This window comes from Enhydra lutris, unplaced genomic scaffold, assembly GCF_002288905.1.
Source record: "Enhydra lutris kenyoni isolate GAN:26980312 unplaced genomic scaffold, ASM228890v2 scaffoldscaffold42, whole genome shotgun sequence".
Classification (NCBI taxonomy): domain Eukaryota; kingdom Metazoa; phylum Chordata; class Mammalia; order Carnivora; family Mustelidae; genus Enhydra; species Enhydra lutris.
In genome coordinates, this window is record NW_019154126.1 from 7,881,845 (window position 1) to 7,903,573 (window position 21,729).

Sequence of the window (21,729 nt, forward strand, 5' to 3'; positions counted from 1 at the left end):
CCAGCCTTGACACTACCTTGGAAAAGTACCAAGCTCCCTCATTCTTTTAATTCACCTTGAACTCTGAATTTTCTGCTATGAGATATTCAGATATTTTCCTTCTGGGAAAGGTTTTTAGATCTGGGAAAGATCTATTGATCTTTTAAAGATTTACTTTTGCATCGGTCAGAATGTTCTCCTATTTTTGTATATATGGGTATTCCAACACTTCACAGCTTGGTAGGTTGGTCTTATTTAATTTATTACATTTCTTCATCCTTAGGATGAAGGTGCTAAATGAAACATTTGTGATATTCCTAGTCTTCTGCTCACCTTCATTTCTAAATTGACATTTCCTGCATGGAGAAACCAGGGATTGTTAAAGAGTACAGGATTTGGAAAAGGGAGGACTTGGGTTTGAATTTTAGCTTTGTCATGTCTGAACTAAGTAATGTTCAGAACTTAACCTCTGGGAGTCTGAGATCCCTCATCTATACCCCTCTACAACGTGTACATTGTGACACGTGGCTGTTTTATACAGTTGGGGAAGATTAAATGAGACATTCTGTGTGAAAATTACATAATCGCTGTGAACCACCATGACTATTCCCGGTTTAAAATGAAATTACTGAGGTCCAAATACAATTTCACAATAACTGTGTTGGTGAGTTAGCTTACATTCATATTCAGTTAGTCACCTGTGAGGGGAAAGAAAAAGCCATGGCCATGACCCCCTAGCAGCATATTGTGGCAAAATGTTAGATTTTGGTTAAGGAAGACTCTGTTTTCCTGAAAGAGAAACTGAAGCTGAAATTTTATCTTCTCTGAAGTCTTCACTTTGAAGAATGCTAACCAAATATGCCAGCTGAAGCAGGTGATGGTTCCTGGGTTGACTATTCTGTACATTTACAAAAAGTCTGAGGTCATATGGATTCATACAGACATGGAAGTTTCATAAATGAGATCAGAAAGCACCACCTATGGATTGATCCCTAATGTAATTGGACAATCACATAGGTTATCGCAAATGGCAAAGTGGGGAGATGATGGAGCAGTTAATCCGTGATCTTGGGTCTCCCAAGGTGATGCATTCTTCTGTGCACTCTTCCTGTCTCCCAGATCATATGGGACTGATGTCATCACTGCTTTGTGGATTAAGGATTATCTATGTTTTGGATTTTCCTTTTTGATAAGGGTTCATAGAGAACTTTGTATATTCTCCCTTTCCTTTTTTTTTTTTTTTTTTTTTGGTTGTTGTTGGAGTTGATCAGAAAGAGAGATATGTGAGGCCTACTAACAGTTGTTTTTGATCTTCAGAGGGGTGCTTTTCCATTGCTAGTTCGGTTGAATATAATGGATAGAAGAAATGTATTTTTCTCCTTCATCTTTGTAAATATTAGACCATCATAAAAAGCAAATTGCCATTGGATAGGAGTTTTCCTTTAGCAAGATGAGATATAAAGAAAAGGCATTTTTAGGGGCTCTGGCTGGCTCATTTAGTTAAGCGTCTGACTCTTGATTTCAGCTTAGGTCATGATCTCAGGGTCGTGAGGTTGAGCCCCACATTGGGCTCTGTGCTGAATGTGGAGCCTGCTTACAATTCTCTCTCCCTCTCTGTCATTCCTCTCCCCTCCAAGCCCCCTACCCTGCACACAAGAACTTATGCATGCACAGTGCTCTCTCAAGTGAAAGGAAGGAAGGAAGAAAGGAAGGAAGGAAGAAAGAAAGAAAGAAAAGGCATTTTTATGTTTACATTTTGTATGTATATAACAAATATCAAGCAACATGTGAATTTCCTTTTGTGGAACTATATCCAATTTTAATTATTTGTGCTTTATTGCAAAGCAGAAGAGAAAATCAAAACCTAGCATTAATATATCTCAGTATTAATATTATTCTCAAAAGAGTCATTTATACTGTGAAGAGAAGAAAGCATAAACTTTCTACAGACTCCAGTGTTAGCTAAGAGGAATTACTAACCTCTCCAGAAATAGATGCAGTAAGTTCAGAATACTACTGTTTATCTCTCCACAAAATCAGACATGTGACTCTCATAAGACTGCAATCAAATTTTAATATTAAATATCCTATTTAATATTTATAGCAGATGTACCTTCAAAATAATTTTTATTTCTCTATTTTAGTTTTATTTATTATTTATTGGATAGTTGAATTATTTATTGTCTTGACTTTAGAGAACTCAACCTGTCTTTGCATGGAAACTTCAGACTTTTAATATAACAGAGATTTTTATTTCATAATTTCATAAAGTAAAGTTCACCTGTAGTTTCAACAAATACCTATATGCATGTAATCACATTCAAGATATAGAGTGATTTTATCATCCCGGGAAGAATCCTCATGTCCTTTTGATCGATCGTTCTACATCATCCATCTCAACAACTGCAAACCTGGTTCTTATCACTATGAATTAGTTTTTTTCTGTTCAGAAAGCAAATATGAGTAGTATATACCCTTCTATATCTGGCTTCTTTCTTTTATCATAATGCTTCTGAAATTTGTTCATGTTGTTCTACTTATAAGCAGTTCTTTTTGTTTAATTGCTGAATTGCCTTCCATTGTACAGATGTATCATAATTTGGTTATTCATTCACCTATTTTTGGATAGTTAGATTGTTTCATTTTTAGCTATTATGAAAAAAGGGGCTGTGAACATTGATGTACTGTTTTTTTTTGTGGACTTGGGTCATCAGTTCTCTTAGATAAATAAATACCTAAAAGTAGAATCTGGGTCACATGGTAATTCTATTTTTTTTTTTTTTAAAGATTTTACCCATTTACTTGACAGACAGAGACCACAGGTTGGCAGAGAGGCAGGCAGAGAGAGAGAGAGGAGGAAACAGGCTCCCCGCTGAGCAGAGAGCCCGATGCGGGGCTCAATCCCAGGACCCTGGGATCATGACCTGAACCGAAGGCAGAGGCTTTAACCCACTGAGCCATCCAGGCGCCCCAATTCTATTTTTCATTTTATGAAAAACTGCCAGGCTTTTTTCCCCAAAGTGATTATATCATTTTATATTCTCCCTTGCAATGAATGAGAATTACCCTTTTTCCATGTCTTTGTCAACACTTGGTACTGTCAATATTTCATGTTTAGCCTCTAGTAGTTGTGAAGTACTGCCTCACTGTTTAAATTTGCATGTCCCTGATGACTAATAGTGCTGAGAACGTTCTCACATGCTTATTGACAATTTATACATCTTCTCTTATGAGCTGTCCATTAAATCACTGGTTCATTTTTATTTGCATAATTTGTCTTATTATTGTCTTAAGTGATATATTCTGGAAACAATTATGTCCCTTTTCAGATAAATGCATTGCAAATATTTTCTTTGTGTGAAACTAGCCTACCCCACCTTAACAGTGTTGTTTGAAGAACAGAAGTATAATATGTCCCTTTTTCCTTTTCTGCTTAGTGTTCTTTGTATTTTGTCTAAGAAATCTGTGCCTGCTAAAGTTGTGAGGAATTTTTTCTTGTACATTCTTCTACTAGTCTTAGAGTTCAAAGTTTCACATTTATGTTTATGATCCATTTGAGCTAATTTTTCTATATCAGATATGAATTATGTGTCCAAGTTAACAAATGGTATTTAATGTTCAAACACTATTTTTTGTAAAGATTCTCCTTTTTTCACTGAATTGCTTTTACATTCTTGTTGCAAATCAATTGCCCATGCATGTTTGGGTGTGCTTATGGAATCTCTATTCTATTCTATAGGACTCAATATTATGTAATTGTATAGTGTATCTTAAAATCAAAAAGTATAAGTCCTCCAGATTTTTCAAAGTTGTTTTGGTTATTCTAGATCCTTTACATTTCTATAGATCTTTTAGAATCAGCTTTTCAAGTTTTACTTAAAAAAACTACATCAAACCAAATCAAAACAAAACTTATTGGGAATTTGATGGAGAATATATTGAATTTATAAATCAGTACAGGATCAAAGGGCATCTTAAATTGAATCTTCCAATCCATAAACATATTTTACTTCTCCATTTATTCAAATATTTTAAAATTTCTTTGAGCAATGTTTTAAATTTTTCACTATAGAGTTTTTGCACATTCCCATTGAACTTATTTTCAAGTGCTTGATGTTTTTATACTTTTATAAATGATATTTTAGGGACACCTGGGTGGCTCAGTTGGTTAAGCATCTGCCTTTGGCTCAGGTCATGATCCCAGGGTCCTGGGATTGAGTCCTGCATCGGACTCAGTAAGAGTCAGTAAGAGCCTGCCTCTCCCTCTGCACCCCCCCACCCCCCGCTCATGGTCCATGTGTGCTCGCACCCTCTCTCTCTCTCTCTCTCTGACAAGTAAATAAATAAATAAAATCTTTTAAAAAAATAAAAAACAAATAAATGATATTTTAACTTTCATTTTTTGATTGGCTCATATTTGCAAGTTAAATTGATTTTTGTATATTTACCTTGTATTCTGTAATTTTGTTAAACTCAGTTATTCTAGTAACTTTTTAATAGATTACTTAGTATATTCAACATAGATGATCATATCTGAATAATAACAGCTATATTTTTTCTTTTCCAATCTCTCCCTCTCACCTTATTACAATGGTGAGTGACTTCTGTATTATGTTGAATAGACAAGATGAAATCAAACATATTGGCCTTGTTCTTAATCTTAACAGAAAAGCATTTAATCCTTTATTACTAAGCGTCATGTTAGCTTTGGGTTTTTCATAGATGTCCTTCTTTTGCTACTATTCTCTTTTCTTTTCAGCTTACAGAAGTTTTTAATACTCCATTTTATTGCCTACATGGACTTTTTTATGAAAAAGATTTTATTTATTTATTTATTTATTTATTTAGAGCATGAGCAGGGGGATGGGCAGAGGGAGAGGGAGAGAGAATCTCAAGCAGACTCCTCTCTGAGCATGGAGCCTGATGTGAATCTCCAGGTCATGACCCTGAGATCATTATCTGAGGTGACTGACCTTAACCGACTGAGCCACCCAGGTGCCCTTCTCATTAACTTTTTAATTATACCTCTTTTTTGTATATTTGCTCAAGGGCTAACAAAATGCTTTCTTAGCTTATCAGTAAGTCTGCTTAGAGTTAATATGCTGCTACTTCACTTCACACCTTATATTTTATACCTGATACTGTATTTCACACACTTCTCACATTACAAATGTAATAACCCCACAACAGTATGTAATTCTGTCTGCCTCTTCTTAATGCTACTTTAATTGTATCTTTTAATTCTACTTATATTATAAACTCCACCTTACTATAAAGAAGAGCAATCTTTATATTTATCTAGTTGCTTACCATTTCTGGCTTTCTTCACTCCTTCTTATACATACATGTTTCCCTCTGGTATAATTTGTCTTTGGCATAACGACATTGTTAGTTTTTCATGTAGTATCATCACTTTTAGTGATGAATTCTCTCAGCTTCTGTTTGTCTAAAAATGTCCTTTTTGCACTCTCATTTTGAAAAACTTTATCAGGGATTACCTGAATGGCACAGTTGGTTAAACTTCCAACTCTTGGTTTCAGCTCAGGTCATGATATCAGGGTTGTGGGATGGAGCCCCTAGTTGGGTTTCATGCTCAGCATTGGGTTTGCTTGAGATTCTCTCTCCCTTTCCTGCTGCCACCTCCACTCATGCTCTCTCTCTCTCAAATAAATAAATCTTTTAAAAAAGTTTTTAAAAAAAGACACTTTTTCTGGGTAATTAAACTTTTTTTCTGTCAACACCTTAAAAATATATTCCATTTTCTTCTTGCCTCCATTGTTTCTAATTAGAATCCAGCTACTATGCATATCATGGTTTTCCTGTATATAATGTGTCATTTTTCCTCTGGCTCCTTTATTTTTCTTGTATTTGTTTTTCAATGGTTTGAGGTACCCAAGTGTGATTTTCTTTTATTTTTCTTGCTTAGGATTAACTCAAGTCCTTGAAGCTAATTTGATTTTTTAAGTCAATTTGGGAGAATTTTAGTCACTATATTTTTTCTTTTTTAACCTATTTTCATTATCTTCTCCTTCTGAAGAAGGAGATTATATGTGTGCTAAACTATTTGGTAATTTTTTTTTCTAGGTTTTGAGAATCTGTTCGTTTTTCTGCACATTTCCCCTTTTTTTCCTTCAGATTAAACCATTTCTATTCATACACCTTCAAGTTCAATGATCCTTTTTCTTCTACCTCAAAGTTTCTATTAGGCCTATCTATGAATTTTTAAATCTCAATTAGTATACTTTTTAAAAAAAATTTCAGTTGAGTTAACATACAGTATTATTATTAGTTTCAGGTCAGTTGATGTACTTTTAAATTATAGAATTTCCATATGATTCTTTTAATAATTTCCTTTGTATTGCCAAGATTTTCTATGTATTTACCATTGAGACTGTATTTTTCTTTAAATCTTTGAGCATATTTCTAGTAGTTGTATTAAAGTTTTTGTCTGCTAATCTAATATCTGGCCATCTTTGAGTCACAAGGTCACATTTTTTCTTGACTATGATTTATATTTCTCTAAAATAGTTAATTTTTCTCTAAAAAATAGCAGTTTTTGAGTTTTATACTAGATATGGTAAATGATTTGTGTAAAGACTCTGCTTTCTCTTTCTCTGAAGCTTTATGGCAGTTCAATATTTAGCTGATTATTTTATATACTTGTATAGGTTTGTATTTTGTATTTGTTAAGGCATATTTGTGAAAATCCCCAGGTGTTTCCTAAGTCCTTCTAACTAGGTAGGTCTCAACCTCTAAGTTTCGCTCCTGCAGGCCTTGTCAAGACTTATACTTTAGTAGGGAAATTCAAGGAAAGCTTACTCTTGGTCATGGTCCTCATTTCTAAGGGGTGGCCTTTCCAGTTCTCAGATGGGTGTTTGACATGTAAAAGAGGGGATTCTGATGGGGGGAGAACTCCATACTCTCCCAGTATTGCCTGGCCTCTGGCTTCCAGCCTAGTAGCAGCTACTCTCTGGTATGCCTTTTGAGCTCACCTCATGTATGCCCAGCCCAGGCTCAGGCAAGAATACATAGGGAACTTTACACAGATGGCTGGTCTTCCTCTCTGTATAATTCTTCCGTATTAGAGCATTTCCCTGCAGTACCAGCTCTTTTGACAGCCCTAAACTCAGATTCCTGCTTCCTGAGCTGAACAGTACTGTCATTTACTACTTGGACTTGAGCAATCTGCTGTGATCAGAAAATTCTGCATAAAGAGCCAAGGAAATAGAATTCCACCTCATGAATTTTCTGTCTGTCAAGGATCACAATCTTGAACTGTCCATTGCCCGGTGCCTCTTATATTTTGTCCAGTTTCATAGTTGTTATGGAGGGGGGCTAGTTTAGCACTAGTTATTTGTCATGACTGGAAGCAGAGATTTCTATAGTTTAGATTGAATAAACATGATAAAATATTAAAGAATCTTAACCTACTCAGTAAAGGAGATAGGAAGGAGAGAGAGCAGGAACATGAGATAAGAAAAGTGGAGGGGGTAATAGGATGGGGATAGAGAAAGTGGGAAGAAAATAGATACTTGTCCCACCCTCTCAGTTTTCAATACATAGTTATGTAATAAAATGTTAACAAATATTTGTTAGATGTATTCTGGTCCAGATAATGTGGTAAGTGACAGTTAATAATTGTTAATAAGGTCCTGTTTATATTTTCAGACATAGTAGAGGAAATGTACTCCCATAAAGACAACCACAATTCCATATTTTGGGAGCTTAAATTGCTATTTGCATAAATTTTAATTGAGCACAAGAAAATTAATTCTGCTTGATTTGGAGGAGTTTCACAGAAGAAGTGATATTTGACTTTGACTTTAAATGATGTCTGAGTTTATTTGTTTAATGGTGTGTTGGGGTAGAAGGGAAGTTGTTAGATAAAACATTTCAAAGTGAACAGTGTGAGGACCATTTGAATACATAAGGGACTTTGTGCCAGAGTCACTTTGTGCCAGAAAAGAAGCTTAATGAGTAAGTCAAAATCTCAGTAGGGGTTAAAAAACAAACACCAATTGTGGCACAGTAGTCCCTTGCATATAGATAAGGTACGGGAAAATAAATCATCATTACTTCTCAAATATTTGTTAAATTGGTTCTTTTACATGAGATCCTGCTCATACAAACCATCCACCTGCAGACTAATTGCAAGTTGTGTTAGAAATATCCAGTACAGTGGCTCAGGGGGTTAAGGCCTCTGCCTTCTGGTCAGGTCATGATCCCGGGATCCTGGGATCCAGCCCCGCATCGGGCTCTCTGCTCAGCGGGGAGCCTGCTTCCTCCTCTCTCTCTGCCTGCCTCTCTGCCTACTTGTGATCTCTCTCTCTCTGTGTCAAATAAATAAATAAATCTTAAAAAAAAAAAAGAAATATCCAGTACAATTGTATTTCCCTTCTGGAAGTAGAGTGGGTAGGCATGAAATATTATCTCTAAGAACATATGACATACAGATTTGCTCTAGATATTTGACTGACTGGCTAAAACTATCTGAATGTGGGATGGTCAATGAGTCTGCCAGTTCTATCAGCTCAGGGAGACTGCGTCATAACCTTCATTTAATGTACATTTGATCCATGAATTGTTACTGCAGTAATACTCATTATTGGTGTGAAATACTTAATAGACCACTTCTACACCCCCTTCTGTCTGCCCCTCTCTCCCCCCACCCTGCCTTCCTCCTGCCCTTCCCCTTCCTTCTTTCCTTCCATCCTTCCTCCTTGAAGGACTATTTCTTGGCAGAATGCAGAAAACTATGCAGTATTCATAATTGAAGTTAAATAACACTTTCAATTTTTTTCAATAAAGTAAAACCTTGCTGGCTTGCTGTTTAAAATAGAGGAAGTCAAATATTTGATGAGTACCATTCCTCTGAGGGTTATACATAGGTAGTAGAACTTGTAATATTTTCTTTTTTTTTCTTAAGATTTTATTTATTTATTTGACACAGAAAGAGAGAGAGAGAGAGAGAGAAAACAAGTAGGGGAAGTGGTGGGAGCAGGAGAAGCAGGCCTCCCGCTAAGCAGAGAGCCAGATGCAGGGTTCGATCCCAGGACCCTGGGATCATGACCTGAGCCAAAAGCAGCTGCTTAACAACTGAACCACCCAGGTGCCCCAAGGACTTGTAATATTCTCTTTGCATCTTTGTACTCTCAATATCAGTGGGTCCTCTCTTCTGACTATGATTATTCAGCAACAAATGGGAAATTAGACATCCAAACATCCTCATTTTCTTTTTTCACCCATAAGAAAGTATAATAGCTTATTCTCCCTCAGAACCTTTTAGTAGGAGGCCTGTGTCTACTCCTGGACCCTCGATTTATGTTATTACTAGATACAATTGCAACTACATTAAAAATGCTTGAAACTGGATTTTCTTTGGAAAATATCTCAGATTTGAAGGGCATAGGAGATTGAATGGGTTGGTTGGTAAATAGAGAGCCTGATGGACTGAATAGGTGAAGTTAAAATTCTTAAAAGTAGAACAGTTAATACTGAATTACAGCATAAAATTGTCCAAGTATTATTTTTTTGAGGATTTATTTGAAAGACAGAGAGAGAGAGGGAGAGACTCTCCAGCAGCCAAGATGTGGGATTCCATCCCATGGCCCTGAAATCATGACCTGAACTGAAATCAGGAGCAGGACGTTTAACCAAGAGAGCCACTGAGGGACCCCTCCAAGTATTGTAATATTTAATGTGAATATCTGATTTATTCCTTATCATTTATGTTCTACTTTTTCTACACTTTTCTGAACTATTTTGAAACATAATGACGATTACTACCATTTATTGAGCATGTACCATGTGCCAAGCCATTTAATTATGCAATTCTCTAACACATATATGTAGAGTCAAATATAGTTGCCATCCCCATTTGGGATATGAGGCTCAGAGAGGTGAAGTAATCTGCCCAAGGTCACATAGCTTGTCCGTGTTTGAGGGAGGCATTGATTCAAGCTCAGCCCGATTCCTGATACTTACCTTCTATTCTTCACGTGGCTGAGATACCTGCTTTGTCATTATTCATAAATGCATGCTTTGATGAAAACCATTTTATTTATTTATTTATTTATTTTAAGATTTTATTTATTTATTTGTCAGAGAGAGAGCGAGAGAGAGCACAGGCAGGCAGAGTGGCAGGCAGAGGCAGAGGGAGAAGCAGGCTCCCTGATGAGCAAGGAGCTGGATGTAGGGCTCCATCCCAAGACGCCGGGATCATGACCTGAGCCGAAGGCAGCCGGTTAACCGACGGAGCCACCCAGGCGTCCCGATGAAAACCATTTTAAAGGAAGGTTATGAAAACGAGGACAGAACTGAATTATTTCTAGCGCCCCTCTATGATTTCCATGGTTGAGCCTAATGTTTAATGTTTAGGTTAATGTGCATAAATTAAAACATTATAACACTTCCAAGGTCTAAAAAGTTAGGATATATGTAACGATTTGTACTACATAGCTTACTTAGGCTTACTATTATTTTTTTAAGATTTTATTTATTTATTTGACAGAGAGAGACACAGTGAGAGAGGGAACACAATGGAGGGAGTGGGAGAGGGAGAAGCAGGCCTCCCGCAGAGCAGGGAACCAGATGCAGGACTCGATTCTAGGACTCTGAGATCATGACCTGAGCCAAAGGCAGACGTCTAACGACTGAGCCACCCAGGCGCCCCTCTTAGGCTTACTATTAATAATGATTTTTGCCTTTGAGATTTAAAAAAAAAATCTTTATTTTGAAAGGAAATCATTATTTAACATTCAATGGCCTATTGAAAATCAAGTACATTGGCATAAATTGATGAAATGTATATCACTGAATGTCTTATAGATATAGCCTGTTTATTTTCTCTTTTCTCCATTATGCTGTATTTCTTTCCACAGCATGCATGGAAAACTACACAGAAGAATCTGGGACTTTCACTTCTCCAAACTTCCCTAGTAATTATCCCAACAATTGGAAATGCATTTATAGGATCACGGTGGAAACCAGCCAACAGATTGCATTACACTTCACAAATTTCTCTTTGGAGGAGGCCATTGGTGGGCACTGTATAGATTTTGTGGAAATCAGGTAAGCACCTTTATTTCATCACCTTTTCTGTTACTGGTTTTCATTCATAATCTTTCCTGGAAAGGGTAAAGAAAACACATGGAAATTCTCTCTAAAGCAGACTGTTGTGCCCTTTCTTGCAAGATGTAAAGCTTTCCATGTGGACCCTGATTTAACAGAAGAAAACCAGAAAATTGCATAAGTTTCAGTGGTTATTTTGAAGTGATTATTTTATTGAGAATATTTGAAAATAAACTCCAGATTTTATTTGGACAGATTAAACAGATGTACTACTACTGTGAAATTAGGTCCTTGCAATTATTAAAAACCTACTTTCTTTATGGGAAAATAAATTTAAATTTTAGGCTGTTCATTGTCCATTTGGTCTAATTATATCACAAGAATGATGGTAAGATAACAACCTTAAAGTTTTTAGAAAGTTTTTGTGTTCAACTAATAAAAGTCTAGGCTTGTGAATTTTAGTGTGAGACCCTTTCTTCTTTACTTCTTTGGTATTTAGAGAGAATGAGTTTAAAAAGTTATATTTGCAGTAAAAGTAAGTTAACCTATATATTGCTCTCTACTCAGATCATTACATTGAATTAATCATGCTAATCAACTTGGTGTATATTTGGTTAAATTTTTTATTTGGCTTTTTGAAAGCCTAGAATATTATACTTTTTTATAATACATTTTATTCTATTATGTAAAGTGAGGTACTAAAATAATAAACCACAATTGTATCATATCATGCCAAAATAACATAAATTCTAAATTTGCAATAATTAATCATTAGATTTTAATGTTGAGTCACTCCCCCACCCCGTTTTTTTAAGCTTGAAAAGCTCCATATTACAAAGTAGGTATAAGACTCCCAAAAGTTCTTGGGGAAAAATTATTTTCAAAATTTTGCTAAATATGTCAAATATAAGATTAAACTTTGAAAAATTCAAAATAGAAAGAAAACATTTCCAGTTTTCTCTGTAAAATTAAGTAACATTTGTTTATACTGTTAATAATTATGGTTTCTTTATCCCATTACATATTATGTATGTAATTTCTACATGTTCATTCTCTCTGTGTTCTCTGACACATTTGCCAGATGCTTTTCTCAGCTTGAAATTGGTTATATAAAATGTTGCATGAACCAAAAATGATGTTCCTTATTAAGGAATTCAAATGCTGTATAATAAAGTGAAAAATTGAAAACTTGAAATTGTGACTTGGAGTATTCTGAAGAAAGGTTGACTGACATAAACTGATCTGTTTGCAATCTCAAAGTTCACATAATATTAAATGTTTATACAGTAATATTATCAATAACCAATAAATGATCTCATCTGTGTTTTGCCACAGAGATGGAGGCTATGAAAGTTCGCCATCCCTGGGAACATACTGTGGTTCAAATCCACCTCCAAGAATCATCTCTCACAGCAACAAACTATGGTTACAATTTAAGAGTGACTTCCTTGGCTCAGGGCCTGGATTCTCAGTTAACTGGGATGGATCATTGACAGGTAAATGGGAAAGAGCTGTCTTTCCTTGGAGAATCTGGTCTGATTGGTTTCTTGATTCATAGACTGCGATGCTCTCATCCAGTTTTTTTTTTCAGCTGTATTTTGTCATTACTGTCTGTACTAAACTTCAACATTACAAGTATTTCTGAATTAACAGCCGCTGTTTTGGTTTTGTTTTCAAGGATGGAACAAGGGGAAATATCCTGATTCCATGGTATCTTTCCTTCAGCTGGTCATCTTGATTAGGAGAAAGAAAGAATGTTGACATAGGCTAGTTACTCTTTGGAGATGCAGTTGTGTTCTGCCACAAAAGAGAGTAACAGTAACCCCAGTTTAATATAGATAGGAGAATTCCATTTTACCAAGAAGAAAAACATCTGGGTCATCTCATCTCTTTCTCCTGTAGGATGTGGGGGCCATCTCACGACTCCCACTGGCGTGTTCACTTCTCCCAACTACCCGATGCCCTACTACCACAGCTCTGAATGCTATTGGATGTTGAAATCCAGCCACGGCAGCCCATTCGAACTGGAATTTGAAGACTTTCACTTGGAGCATCACCCAAACTGCACGTCAGATTATCTGGCGGTATGTATGGAGCTCAGTGGCTTATTTCACTGCTCCCATCTCGCCCACACACACATAGATGCATTTTTCCTTCTTTGAAATTCAGGAAAGGGGAACACTTAAAATATCCACATAGAAAGTTCAAATAAAAGAAAAGAGAAAAAAGAAAATGTGATGAAAATGACAGCCTTCTAAGTATGACATTGGAATACTAAGTATTTAAAATATATTGAATATGGGCTGTGAAAATATGATTAAAATCTCCCAAAATGAGTCATTTCTACATATTCTTGAAAAAAATAACAATGTAGAGTACTATATTGGTGAATTAGAGAGGATAATTGAAGTCATCAGGTAGGATTTCATAAGTAGCAGCAATCCATCCTTGACCATTTAAAAAAAAACTAAATGAAAATGTATTACAATGTCATAAATTATAAACTGTGAAATTAAAAACAAGGAGAACTGCTGAAAACAACTATGGTCTCAAAAATGCATATTAGTCTTTCATTTTTAACCCTCAAATTTCAGCCTGGGTTTACACCCTTATCATTATACACAGCCATGGCTAAATGGCCCAAGTTCACTACCTACGTTTATAGATATTTAAATATAATTTTAAATATTTTGATATTTTGATTCAGGGCTCTTCTTTTGTTATGTCGTGCATTTCATGTATTTTCCCACTTGTTAAGAATTGGAGTCCTTTAGATAATGTCTATGGCCACAATCATCTGACATTTTAAAATGTTTCGTTAAAGGTATATGACGGCCCAAGTACCAGCTCTCATTTGCTAAGTCAGCTTTGTGGGAATGAAAAACCGCCTCTCATCCGTTCTAGTGGAGACAGCATGTTTTTAAAATTCAGGACAGATGAAGGTCAACAAGGAGGTGGCTTCCTAGCCGAATACCGGCAGAGTAAGTATGCATTCTGGCTGCTCCGTCCGTACCTCTGGTGGGTCTTCAATCTCCTGATAGTGAAACAAATGGAAATGAGTATAACCCATTGGTTTGAGCAATTGAAATAAATCTTTGCTCTCTATGAGAAAATTTAATTCTATTTGACAGAAAAGTGCTTAGCATTAAATTTAATGCCATATAACTAAAGCATGTGGTAAGCTATACAAAATGGAGTATTTAATATGCTGAGATAGTTGCCATTTGGCTAAAGATCAGCATAGCAGGTTAACGGCAAACGGGTTTTCATTTGTATCAAACATTACAATCTTCTAGTTAGACATTATTCCATTGCACATAGTATCTCCCACACTGTTCGTTTGGGGTTTTTTTGGTCTTGTACTTCAAATGGTACCTTAATTTTTATTTTTTTAAAGATTTTATTTATTTGACAGAGAGAGAGAGAGATCACAAGTAGGCATAGAGGCAGGCAGAGAGAGAGAGGGAAGCAGGCTCCCTGCTGAGCAGAGAGCCCGATGTAGGGCTCAATCCCAGGACCCTAGGATCATGACCTGAGCTGAAGGCAGAGGCTTAACCCACTGAGCCACCCAGGAGCCCCAAATGGTACCTTAATTTTTATTAAGGAAAACTATATTCTTATAAATCAGATGTAAAGTGCACATTCTTTTTTTTTTTTTAAGATTTATTTATTTATTTTAGAGAGAGAGAGAGAGAATGAGCAAGTGGGGGGAGGGGCAGAGGGAGAATAAGAATCTGAAGCAGACTTCCTGCTGAGCACAGAGCCCTATGGAGAGCTGATCCCAGGACCCTGAGATCGTGATCTGAGCTGAAACTAAGAGTGGAGGCTCAACTGACTGAGCCACCCAGGTGCTCCTAGTACAGTCTTTATTGTGGAAAAAGCTGGTCATTATAGAGATGTCATTTTAAAATCTACTTTCCTATGAGGCCCCATGGTAGAATGAAAAGAATATTGTATGAAGGGTCAAGGAGCCCAGAGGTTTTTCCTGGCTCCTAATCTCTGAGAAGATCACTTTTCTTCTCTGAGGTTCCATGATTTCTTAAAAGGAGATTAAACAATGCCATTATGAAAGCGCCTTCAAGGTTTAGAATTAATTTTTTTTTTTTTTTTTGAGAGTTGAGAGAGTGTGAGTGTGTGCATGCCCATGTACACAAGCAAATGGCAGAGGGAAGGAGGAAGGACCGAGGGAGAGAGTCCCAAGCAGGCTCCATGCTCAGCACAGAGCAGAAGCAGGGCTCCATCTCATCACCCTGAGTTCATGGCCTGAGCTGACATCAGGAGTCGGTCGCCCAGCCAATGGAGCCACCCAGGCGCCCCTACAACTAAATACTTTCTAATGTTAGTTTCAAGATGGACATTTAAAGAAAACAAGGCTTCCTTGAATTTATGTTACTTAATAAACACTTGTGGTTTTGAAAGTACATTCCTTGTCCACTACACCTAAATTTATCTATATTTTGACACAGTTACATAAAAATAGAACTGAAAGTCACAAGATCATAAACTGAACACACAAAATCCCTTGGAATTCATTGAAAGCGTATTAATGTTTGATCTTGACTATGTGTGAATTTGCAAATATTCACATTCACTTACAGTTGAGGGTTAGGCTGAATTCTAGATAGTTTTGAATACTGAGTTTTAATGATAAAATGCTTTATTCTTCAGAAGTTCAGCATAGTACATGAAAAGCTCTCCTAAATTCTCTCAGGGATAGATCTTTTTGGTCAAACATGTAATCATGTCTCTAATTTTATTATTGCTGTGGTAATTTGCTTCTTGGTTATAGACTGATTGTTTATTAAAGATTCTTCCCTTTTATTCCTGTGATTATTTTATTTTTCTCTTGTAATTTCAGAACACTGAAGGAGTAATAGCGTACATGGAATCTAGGTCCTTAAAGGCAAAATCAGAGCTAACCTGTGAGATTTTCTGTAAAATTTGCCATATGAAATTGGAGGTTTGCAGATAGTAGAATTTCTGAGCACTGAGAGCAGCCCATATGGTTTCATGGAATATATTTTCCTCTGCCCAGACTTGTAGGCATTGTAGCACACACTGCCTCTTTGCCTGATTGCTGTAACTTCTCACAGGCATTTAAGACCATGACATTGTCCTTTTGAATTCCTTTGTGGACAAAATGAGAAATGAGAATAGAGAAATTTCTCTAATGAGAAATAGTTTGAGTATTCCCCGATCTAGCAAAGAAAGATTCTGAAGAGCTACAAAGGTATACTTTTCCATACCAAAGATTTCATATATATATGAAATATATATTCTAGTCATCTGTCAGGAAGAGTATAGTAGTAGAAATGCATATATGAACCACATTTTTCAGAGACCATTTTTTCAATATAATGTTTATTTTTCTCATTCTCTTTTATCACACATCATACAGACAATGTGGACAAGGTTTGAGAAAAGGGATGTATATGCCTTGTTCAAGTCCTTAGTTTGGGTTGTGTTTGGCACTGACTCCCCAGGACTAGCCACACCTTGAGGCACCTGGTATAGTGTTGTTGTAGACTCAGCCGAGGAAAATGCCACCCTTAGATGGAAGACTTTTTTCAAAATTTAAGATTTTCGTTTCTTCTTCACATCCTTTACATTCCCTCCATTCATTTGGTACTTCCTGATGACTAACTAGAGGAATAATGGAGCCTTTATTGTGAATTTCATGCTGACTTTTGAATGTTCAACAAAGCCATGCTGTTACTCATTTTTAGCATTCACATAGAACTTCGTGTTTTTAAGCTGTTGAATTTAAAGGTCAGGATTTCTGTTCCTTCCAAACATTGAAGTTAGAAAAACAGAAGCATAGAATATTTAATGCACTTTTGTAAATAAACAAATCAGACTGCTCTCTGAGTAGTGCTGAGTTAGTCTGCTCTCCACCAGTTCACGGGAATTTGATGCCTAATAGGCAATTTTCATGACGCTTTAAAATTTATGAGTTCACTGAAGTATTATTTTATGTTTATTCTAAGTGGAGACCCTTTCACTATAAAAATGTACTATATACATATATACACACACATAAACATATATACTATATATATGTATATACATAATATATACAAACATATAATATATAAACTATGTATATATTTTAATCTAGTTTCCTTTTTTATTAATTATTTTAATTAACATATGTATAGGTCTGTGAATCGTCAGGCTTACACATTTCACAGCACTCACTATATCACATACCCTCCCCAGTGTCCATAACCCAACTACCCTCTCCATACCCCCTAGATGTTTTCTTAAAGGAAAATCTCACCCATCTGGGAGCAACAATGAAATACATGATGGTGGTTCTCAATAATCCTGGTTACTTTTTTCAGCATGTAGGAACGTGGTGATTGTGAACCGAACCTACGGCCTCTTAGAGAGTATACGTTATCCAGGTCCCTATTCTGACAATCAGCGTTGCAACTGGACCATCCAGGCAACTACCGGCAACACGGTGAATTACACATTTTTAGCATTTGAATTGGAAAATCATGTAAACTGCTTGACAGACTATTTAGAGGTATGTATTCTGAAGCTAAATAAACCACTGCATTTTCAGATCAAGTTAGGCAAGCCAAACTAGAAATCATCGTGCTCTGTAGAACTGAGTCTGTGTGGCTCTATGCATCCACACTCCTCCAGCTACCCATGGTATTTCAACAGGTATATCTTGTGTCTCTTTCACTGCATCATGTTAATATTAAGGATATCTAATTTACTAAATTATATACACAGAGAATTGTCTATGTTTTTAGGTTTCAATATGATTTCTGTGCTGACTGACCTCCTATTATTTCAATAATCCAGGAGTAAAGGAATAACTTCTAATTTGTGTTAATTTTGTGTTAGCTTGTTTTTATGTTTATTGTCTATAAACAGGATATCAGAAAATGTTTGGGTACCTGGATTTATCTAATACCTAATTTGCCTGATATTAGAAATCATGATTTTGAGCCTTGTTTTTATTTTTAAATTTAAGTGCATTTCAGTTAATTTTCCTTCAGTAGAATGGAAATTTCTATTTGTTCTGATAATGACCACCTGTAGCATTTATTCAACTCTTTGTATACAATGCTATTCAATGAAAACTGCTTGAGAACTAGGTAGCCCAAAATATCAGATAATCTCCTATTTTTACAAAAAGATACTTTATTCTTAAAAGCTTTTTTGCTAACTTCCATGTGTGACTTTTTAGGGCTATAGCTTGAAAAGTTAGGCACCTACTTATTTTGCTTAATTTGTGAGTGTAATTATGCATTCATATGTAAAATTATATAAGCGATTATATTAGTTTAGAAATTATGGCTTCCACTTTCACACTCTGCAAGATAATTTTACTGAAACCACTAACAGTATTTTGACATCAAGTTCTCATCATTAATAAAATCACTTTTTAAGTCCACTTAACATACCATTTTCGTATTTTTCTATGTTGTTCATATATAATATGAACAATACTTTTGAATCCACATATGATGTTTTCACTACAAATCTTTTCTAAAGTGACAAGTACCCTCTCTGATAGCATTAGGACATCTCCCCCAACCCATGCTACCTATCTACACCACAGTTACTTAGCGGGTTTCTTCTTAGGGTGATCAGTGATTTTTTGAAGTCTTGCTTACAAAGACTTCGAACATCCAGCCCTTGTAACTTTAAGGACCAATTCTTCAGAAAAAGTCCTTTATCTTTGCAAAATTTTCTTACTTTTTTTTTTTTTGACCAGTTCTTTAGGAAACTGAGCATTGATTGAGGCTGTTTGAGGTTAACATATCTTTTCCAAAGAGCCCATTCGTTTTTCAAAACAAAGAAAAGGAAAAACAAGGGGAAACAAAGAGAAAGCTGCCTGTACTGTGAGAGACTTGGGAGTTCTAAATATAGGGAGTCTCTTGTTTCTGAGGGATAGTTTTTTGGGGTGAAATCTTGCTTTGTATTTAGAAAAGTTCAATATTAGAGAATTGTAGCCATAGGGTTTCCCCACTAGAAAGTGATGTTTACTAGTATTCAAAGAAAATACGACACATCAAACATTACAAGCATGAACTTGACAATGGTTTTAAAGTCCATTTTTCTTGATCTAGTGTTCCGACGTGTGTTCCGATCTAGTGTTCACAAGCTTCATGGCACGTTTGTCCCATTGCATTTACCCGGAGTAGATATCCTTTTCTTTTCTTCACATGATATGATCTTGTTCATTCTTTAGAGGAAATGGAAGAGTTGCTTTCAAAGCCCCTTGTTCCTACTACAAACAGAGCCACTTATCTTACTGCATTTTTGCCAACTGTGATTGTGCCCACATGCCCTTTTGAAGGTGTGAGCTGTCTCCCGCTGAGTTTCTGACCCAGCATTGGTTATACAGTTGGGATCTTAATAGGAAGTCGTTAAGTTCAGGATGAATTGACTTTCACAGCCATATTTTAGCATCAGCCTAATGAGAGATGTTAATTAGCAAGAAAGAACTGAATTCCAGACAGACCGTTTTATATCTTTCCTATGCATACACTGCATAGTTTTGAACACAAACCAAAAGAGAACTCATGGCCTTGTGTGTGTAGTGAGATGCCAGGCACCGTGAGAGCGATTTGATGAGAAGACAACAGCAGAAGCTGCAGGGGGAGGAAACTTTGACCTGGACTTTCAGGAGGCTTTGGAAGAAAGAGTGGGGGAGGAAATGAGATGGAACTTTTCCAGGGACTGGTTTCCACCTCTTTGGACTTACTTGAGGAAGGAAGGGTAACAAAAAGGCCCATCAGATAATTTTTTGGAGGTGTCCCAAAACTGTCAAATGAAGATACTTACCCCAGCAACCACAGAGCAGCTCAGTGGAGCCCCTTCGTAGATGACATTAGAGGCACGCCGTGTATCTTGTGCAACACTGATGGTGAAAGCAGCAAAAACACAGAATGAGAACCACAAGTTCAGCAAAGCCTTCCAAAGAATGACACTGTTGCCAGAGGGAGGAGATTCTTTCCATTTCTGTAAGCCAAGGGGCAAGGCCAGAGCAGTTCCTACAATGGCTGGTCTATGATGAAAATTTTAAAAGCACAAATAACTACTTAAGAAGAGAAAAGCCAGAAACACAAAATCTAGTTTCCATTATTTTAATAACTTCTAGTTGAAGGGTTTTTCCAGTAACTGAGCCAGATCCCAGTTGAGTGACTGTTATGGCAGCCAGAATTGAGTTATTTTGAATTAATAAAGCTGAAATTATGAAAGGACTTGATTAGGTGTTGGTCAGACATTATGCCCAACCTTGCTGAGGGGTGTGGGTTGGTAGAGATCCCACTGGGAAGCAAATCCTTTATTGTTTGTCCTCTGGGCAAAACAAAATGATTCAGATTTGGAAATTAAATTCAATGAGAGGAAGATTTGCAAATTAAATTCAATGAGAGGAAGGGTCACTTGCCTGAAGGAATAAGACCAGATTGCCCATGCAATTATGGGAAGTCAACCTTAAGGATTCTTTGGTATCCTACAACTGCATTTCAATTTTTTAATTTTTATTTTGAGTCTGGGTCTCTGCATAGAAGGGACTTCTAATAAGTGATTGAATATACACATGAAAGTGGTGGATTTGGGAGAAATCAGCACAGAGATGTACAGGGAAGCCCGAGCATATGTGAGGTCAGCCTGGAGCATGAGTGTGGTGGGAAGAGGAAGGAGGAAAACCCTGAGGTTGTTGTGTCATGGATGCCGAGGGCAGAGAGCTTCGCAGAAGGTGACTGTGATGGACAAGGTGAGAGGCTCTCAGGGGATCAAGAGGGATCTCGGGGTCATCAGTGTGACTCTGGGCAGACCAGTATTTGAAGGATGGTAGGAGCAGGAGTGAGAGACCACAGTGTCAAGAAGCACAGTGAGTGTAGATGGGAGTTTAAGCCCACAAATTCGCCGAGTTTTCCCAAAGAAATAGCATGAAGTCAGAGCTTCTTTTCTCCAGTCCTTGTCCTGCATTTCCCTCACTGGTCCTCATGAGGCAAGCTCTCAGGGGACACCCTCTCTGCATGTTCTCTTGTATGTCAGCGTCTCTCTCTCTCTCTCTCTTTTTTAAAGATTTTATTTATTTATTTGACAGACAGAGATCACAGGCAGGCAGAGAGGGAGGCAGAGAGAGAGGGAGAAGCAGGCTCCCTGCTGAGCAGAGAGCCCGATGTGGGGCTCCATCTCAGGACCCTGAGATCATGACTGAGCCGAAGGCAGAGGCTTTAACCCACTGAGCCACCCAGGCGCCCCTGTCAGTGTCTCTTAAAATGTGGCTCAGGTTTGGATTCGACACTTCAGTGAAGCCGACTAGGGCTAGGTATGCTGGAACTCTATCATCTGGCTCAGATATTTCTGGTTTCATAGGCTGAGGTTATATATATATTGTTCTGGTTTCATAGGCTGAGGTTATATATATATTGTTCATCAAGTTATACGTTGGACTATATTAATACTTGTATTCTCCAGGTCACATTTACAGGAACTATAATAGCTTCATATAGCCATACATGGGAAATTATTCCTAGTAAGTTATATTTGACTGTTTTGCCTGAGAATACAAACACATCATAAGCCTTGTAAGCCCCGATTCTTTGGTCTGTAGAACATTATTCATTTGCATATAGACTTATTGGCATTGGCCTACTACTTCTTCAAAAATAATTGATAAAAATGTCAGACAAGATGGTG

At 36.7% G+C, this 21,729-nt stretch overlaps 1 protein-coding gene across 1 annotated transcript in view; it reads left to right on the forward strand.

The window, feature by feature from the left end:
• Positions 1-21,729, forward strand: part of LOC111155560 (cubilin) — a 257,013-nt gene that overhangs the window by 59,767 nt on the left and 175,517 nt on the right. The window contains exons 23-27 of the mRNA XM_022515785.1: positions 10,860-11,049; positions 12,385-12,545; positions 12,952-13,133; positions 13,874-14,030; positions 17,394-17,581. Of these exons, the coding sequence (XP_022371493.1) occupies positions 10,860-11,049; positions 12,385-12,545; positions 12,952-13,133; positions 13,874-14,030; positions 17,394-17,581 (878 nt within the window). The remainder of the gene's footprint in view (positions 1-10,859; positions 11,050-12,384; positions 12,546-12,951; positions 13,134-13,873; positions 14,031-17,393; positions 17,582-21,729) is intronic.